At 48.0% G+C, this 6,530-nt stretch overlaps 1 protein-coding gene across 1 annotated transcript in view; it reads right to left on the bottom strand.

Annotated features, from left to right (window-relative positions):
* prr12b (proline rich 12b) overlaps nucleotides 1-6,530 on the bottom strand; it is a gene marked incomplete in the record, with an annotated part of 32,358 nt that overhangs the window by 18,243 nt on the left and 7,585 nt on the right. The window contains 2 exon segments of the mRNA XM_035654943.1: nucleotides 391-4,955; nucleotides 5,193-5,354. Coding sequence (XP_035510836.1) covers nucleotides 391-4,955; nucleotides 5,193-5,354 — 4,727 coding nt within the window.

The following is a 6,530-nucleotide window of genomic DNA, read 5'->3' as shown; positions in this document are numbered from 1 at the left end:
TCTCCTGTATTAGCTTCTCTGCATTGGCTCCCTGTAAAATTCAGAATAGAACTTAAAATCCTCCTCCTCACCTACAAAGCTCTTCATGGTCCTCTCCCTCTCTTTCTGCACACATTTATTTAAATTCATTAATGCATGTTACTAACTTCACTTCTTCCCTAGAGTTCTTGTGCTTTCTCGTCTCACAGGTTCTTATGGATCCTGGTGGTGCCTGCTGCCATGGTCCTGCTAGACCCCCACTGCTAATATTACCGATATTATTATTAGTGTCTGTGTCTCATAAGTGGTGAGTTAATTCATCATCAGATAACTTGGACCTAGGACCATTTTTACCCCATTCCAACTTTCTATGTAAACAGCCAGATTATCTCTTTATTTGTTCACTCTTACCTTGATGGTTCTAATTGGATCTTGCTGCTGCTGCTGGGGTGGTTGTTGTTGGTGGTGAGGATGATGCTGTTGATGTTGCCGCTGTTGATGATGAGGTTGGTGATGCGAACAGGAAACATGCTGCTGAGGATGATGCAGGTGATGCTGCTGTTGCTGTTGTTGCGGTTGTTGTGGTGCTTGGTGTGGGTGTGGATGCTGCTGGAGATGCTGCTGTTGGCTGAACTGTTGCTGTTGATGCTGTTGTTGATGATGATATGGGAGGCTTTGTGCTTTGTTAATATCTTGATGCATTTCCACAAGCCCTTCCTCCCTTCTGCCTCGCCCTCGACCCCGCCCTCGACCCCTCCTACTTTCTCCAGTAACTGATCCCATCAGCCCCCTGCAGTAAGGAGGCTCTGGAAGAGGACGTATGCGTGGTCTACCTCGTGGGCGAGGAGGGCCTTCACGTTTTGGTTTAGTTGGTTTCCTGCCTCTTTTCTTAGGGCCATCATGGGGAGGGGGTTGAGGAGGGTGTCCAAGGGAAGAGTAGTTGGAGGGGTGGCAGAAGTCCATGTCACCCATCAGAGGACTAAGCCCGCTTACTAATGCCCCACCAGCCTTTCTACAACTAGACACCAAGTCAGGGAGCAGGTCAGGAAGGCGCCGGCTGTTGAGACGGATGTCAGCTGGAACATCAGCTTTATCCTCATCATCCTCAAATTCATACTCTTGCGCATAGTTTTTCTTTGTTTGAGGTTGTGGCTCACGCCGCTGTTTGAGCAAGTGAAATGAGCTGGTCTTCAGCAGTTTTTTGGGTCGAGAGGAACAGAAGATAGGTGAGGTCAGACCAGTAGTGTTTGAATTTCCACCAACTCCCACAGCTCCTATTATCTTGTTGACTGAGCCATCCCTTTGAACTACTGAACTCAATCCCATAGTGGAGGTTTGGGATTGGATGAGGCCAAGCTGGTCAGTATTCACAGTGGAGGGAAGCTCATGGGTCTTCATAGAGTCAAGGTCTAAATGCAGATTACCATTTCCTGTTCCTGGAAGGCTGTGGCAGTATTGTCCATAGCCTTGGTCGCTATGATGACCCACTATATCATAGCCCTCTCCAGCTCCTCCATTTTTTAAGGCCTCCATACCTTCTTGCCCCTGCCCATGACCCTGGGTAAGGCTGTCTTGAGCAGACTGGCCAGCCCCAGAATCCCCAGCACAGCTTGACTTGTAATTAGCTGAACAAAACATGTCCTCCATCTCAGGAAAGAAAGACCGGTCTTCATCGTGTAGGAGAGAGTCTGGAAAGCAGATGGGTGTTAGAGGTGCAAACCGCTGAGGCTGCTGAGCTTGATTTTGTCCTACCTTACCTACCGGACTCACTGTGTCAAACTGGTGCTGTTTGAGCTGGTCTAACTGAGAGTGTGACAGCTGAGTTTCAGGCTCTCTTTGTTGGGGCTGCTGCTGTTGTTGGGGAGTTCCCATATTTGCTGCCATCCGGTGGGAGTGTGGGTGAGCTAACTGAGAGTGTGACAGCTGATGGTGAGTGTGTGCTTGCTGTGAGTGGTGGGCATGGGGGTGAGGCTGGTTGAGGTGGTGCAGATGTGAGGCGGCGGACAAGCCCAAATCTGGTTCAGAAAGGAAGTCATGAAGATCTGAGGCTGTTTGTTGGGGGTGGTGGTGGGGTGTAAGCCTGTGCTGCTGTCTATGTCTGTCTCCACCACCTCCTTCCCCTCCTGTAACAGTCACCCCAACCCCAGTTCTGTCCAGAGCTCCTCCGCTGTCTCTGCTGTTTGTCCGGGAAAGAGATTGTTCTAGCATATCTAGCGGAGATACTGAGTTCTGACCGGCTCTGGTTTGATCTCTTGACTGACCTCCAAGGCTGTAGTGGGTATCCATACCCTGGGTTTGGAGCTGGAGTTGCAACTGTGAGGACTGGTTCTGTGGGTGGGATTCCACCCCAGCAGGTCCTGCTCCTCCGGCTGAACCCATCATGGCCTGCTGGCTCATAGGATGCTGCTGTTGCTGCTGTTGCTGCTGTTGCTGCGACGGAGCTTGTTGGGGGTCCATCTTGGTGCGGGTTGTATGAGAAAGAACCGACTGCAGCATGTGAGTTTGCTGGGGGGGGGCTGGTGGTGAATCCATTAGAGAGAGGGGAACCTGGTTTTGTCGAGCCTGCTGCACATCTGGCGTGTTACACAAGTAGGCATTGTCATTTGCATCTGAAGGTTTCTTCAGCTCCATGTGAGGGTGGCTGTGTGAGTGGGAATGGGGATGGTTATGCTGGGAATGTTGAGAGTGCTGTGTGTGTTGAGTATGCCGAGAGTGCTGCGAGATTTGGGAGTGCTGAGAGTGTTGCTGAGAGTGAGAGGATACGTGTGAGGTGTGATGGGTATGTTGTGAGTGTGAGTGCTGTGTGTAGGGGTCCCCTCTTCCATAATGGACCACAGAGCCCAGGGAGTCATGCTGTTGTTGATGGGAGTGGGTAGTATGGGAGTGGGAAAAAGAGTCAGGGACCCCTCCTACCCCTGCAGCAGTTGATTTTGATATGGTCAGCTCTGACTTGGTCTGTTGCTGTTTCTTCTGAGATATTTCCAACTGACTGTTTATTCCACTTGCTGCATCACCAATTGCACTTCCAGGACCTGAACTGCTAGTGGTGTTATTGGTACGAATGACACTCTGAAGGTGGTAGCGCCCTTCTGAGATCTTGTTCATGTCATAGGTCACCCCCTTGCCTTCCGCATCCCTAGCCTGTGGGAGTGTTTGGGGTAGTTGTTGAGGAAGTGGGTGATGCTGGGATGCATGAGGAGTTGAACTCTGCGTATGTAGTAAGTGGTGGATGAGGAAATCGTCATCATCTTCTTCCTCATCTTGGGATCGCTCAACTTCCAGCATGTTGGTCTCTGTTTTTAGCTTGGGTGGTGTTGAGTGATAGGACTGGCTCTGTGTTTGCCCTGTATCAGAGAAACCTTGTGGTGAGGACATAAAAGCAGGAGAGAGGATGGAGGACAAGTATTTGGAGCCTCCAGGGGACTGTACAGGGCGAGCAGAAGCAGGAGAGTGCAATCCAGGGTGACTGATAGTAGAATTGATGGAGGGTGATGGACTAGACTCAGGCAGGTGGAAAGAGTTGCTGCCTCCATTACCAACACTAGCAGTCCCACTCACTGATCCTGCAGATCCAACTCCACTGCCAAGTGCCGCACTTCCTGATATTGGTCCACTTCCTGTTGATCCTCCAGCACTCCCATAACCTAAGGAAGGACTGCCTGCTCTTCTGAGAGAAGCTGAGCCATAGCCTGAGTCCCCAAAGACTATCTCAGCAGAAAACGATCGCCCTCCTGAGCCTATACCAGTGAAGGACTTGCCTCCATTGCCCCCTGCTCCAGAGCTCAGTTCCTGGGCATGAGGTGAGTTAAAGCCTCCATAAGACGGAGTCATGTGTGTAGGTGGAGGCTGGTTGGGAGAGCAGGACTGGGTATGTTGCTGGGGAGGGGTCTGGTCTGGTAGACCTGTGTTAGATTTGACCACAGAAGGGGAGCCATAGCTGGAGAGGCATTGTTTGGGTGCTGGCTGTTGAATAAGGGTGGATGACACCACTGGTAGAGGGGGTGGTGCCGGTGCTGACTGAGGTGGGGGCTGCTGACGAGAGGGAGCAGACAAGGAGCCATTGCTTGCCTTGGAGCTAGAAGAAGACGAAGAGGAAACCGAAGAGGCTGATGGTGGAGTGTGTGGGGTACGGGAAGAGGATGATACTGAGCCCGAAGAGGAGTACCCACTACTAGAGTTGGAACTCTTGGCTCCCTTAGTGCCAGATGAGGAAGAGGCTGAGGAACTGGAGGACGAGGATGTGTAGGGAGTTTGGATGATAGGCCGATACGTCTTGGACTCCATCCGTGGTGAGGGCTTGGGGTCAGAGGATGGGCTCTGCTCCTCCAGAGGACTGCAGGATACTCCAGCATGCCGGTGATGGCTAGCTATCTGCTGGTAGCCTGATGACCCGCCACAGCTGACATATTGATGTAGGGGGAGTGCTGTGGACTGGGCTGGGGACGAGCGTTGGTAATGCTTTATCACACTGTCCTGGCGGGAAACTGGCCTATCTGGAGGAGCCTGGGAAGGGGGGACTGCAGGGGGGGCAGTGGGTGGCAGGGCTGGTGTAGAAGAGAACATGGAGGCATTATAGAGCTGAGAGGACTGGTTGTGGAGCTGGGAGGACAACAGATTGAACTGGGGAGCGGGCAGGTGGCAACTGGAGGAGGAGGAAGGCGTTTGGGTCTGAGGGGGGGCCAGGGGATCCTGGGAGCTCCGATAGGTGGCACTCTGGGAAGACAGCAAGCGATCAAAGCCCAAGCTGGACTGGGATGGTGTTTTGATGTGTAGCAGGGGCTCATGGGGGGATAGCAAACCATTGGAAGTTGGGCTAAATGTAGGCGGGTCCTGCAGGGATAGTGAGGGAGTGAAAGATCGTCCAGAGAAGGAGCCAGGATGCTGGTATGCAGAAAGGGCTGAGGAGGAAGGGAAGGAACTGGAACCTGGAAGTGCCCCTGATATAAAGAGCTCTGCTGGGGCTGGGGTATGCATTGCTACAAGACACAATATTATATGGACAGAGTTGGTCAATGCAAATCACAATTTAAATTTAACAAATAAGCTAATTCTCACTTTAAGACTACAAAACTTCTTGCAAATGAAGTTAATGAAAATTATTTTGCAAATGAAGTGATTATTTATTTCTTCAAAATAACTGTTTTTATGTAGTGACAAGAAATTTGTTTGAATCTTTTCAAGGGTAGTGTTTCACTTAACAGGCTGACACTCACCAGTCTGCCAAGAGGGAGTGCGAAACTGAGAGAGGAGAGAGGAAGCGGAGGGTGGGGGCTGTGGACCTCGGGACTCCAAAGCTGAAATCAGATTCATGACGGAGGGGTCAGGACCGGAGGGGCTGGGATGGTGAAGGCTGGCATCAAACAGCCCTGACAGGCCTGGCAACAAACCACAACACTCACTTAATTCATACAAATCATATCATAAATCACATCATCATCACATAAACAGTTTAACAAAAAGTCTTTGTTTTAAATTTGTATTTCTGTATTTATTGTATTACTTGCCCAAAGACTTCTAAAAGACAATACCCTTCCCAACCACATCATGTTCACAATACTGCCATCTGGTGATACAGAAGTATCTGCTGCCATACCACCAGACTACAAGAACAACGTCTTTGCTCAGGCTGTGATACTCCTCGACTCATCCCTTTTATTGTGTGTAGTATGAAGGACTAGAGCTAGCTTTTTGTTGTACAACCCTGTATTTTAGATACATAAGTAAATACATCTTGCACCTTTATTTTGGCACGTAACAGAGTCAGAAAGTAGTGATTACTATGTAGATCACTGTGTTGCAAAATAAAACTCAGACCACAGAGATTTTACAGAATTTGTGGTGCCATGCATTTACATCCTGCCTCTCTGCACCATTCAGACAATAATATATTTTTTCTATCTGGATAAACAGTTAGTCTGTTTGATTATTAGTTTGTGAATAATTTTCATCATGTAACACTGTGAATGGCACAGTTAGGAGCACAGATAGGTAATTTTTGCGATTAATCACCCTAGCTTCCATTTATATTCCACTGTAACCAACTGTTTGGCAAAAACAGCAGTTGCGTCTGAAAACACACGTTCTGCAAGAGATGTAGTTCTAAACTACAGTTCCTTTAGTTGCTCAGTGAAAACAGAGCCTTAATTCTCATTATCTATCAATTAACTTATTTCTTATCAATATTATAATACTACACATGTTAAAATATGTATGGTTTAAGTTATCAATAAGAAAAGCCTTGAGAGATCTACCAGAATTTCTCTATAATGTAACATGTCTTTGTGGTATAGGAACTGTATGAGAAGATACAAACCAAATTAGTTAAAAATCAAATATATTAATACTTGAATATATTATCAAAATATTGGAAATTAAAAAACAAGCAGTGTAAGACATGAAAATAATGTATAAACATTATTAATATTAAGATAAATATAAAGGGGCACATTTTTGTTACTGTGTCTTTTTAGATAATGTTTGCAAACCCTGCAAAAAAAGCAGTTTCATCGATATACACAAAAAAAGAGACGTGATGTCCATCTTTTATATGT

The sequence above is a fragment of the Morone saxatilis genome, unplaced genomic scaffold (genome assembly GCF_004916995.1).
Source record: "Morone saxatilis isolate NCDOM2014 unplaced genomic scaffold, NCSU_SB_2.0 Contig14, whole genome shotgun sequence".
In the NCBI taxonomy this organism is placed as follows: Eukaryota; Metazoa; Chordata; class Actinopteri; family Moronidae; genus Morone; species Morone saxatilis.
The sequence above is the reverse complement of the archived record's forward strand: the minus strand, read 5'-3'. Positions and strand labels throughout refer to the sequence as shown.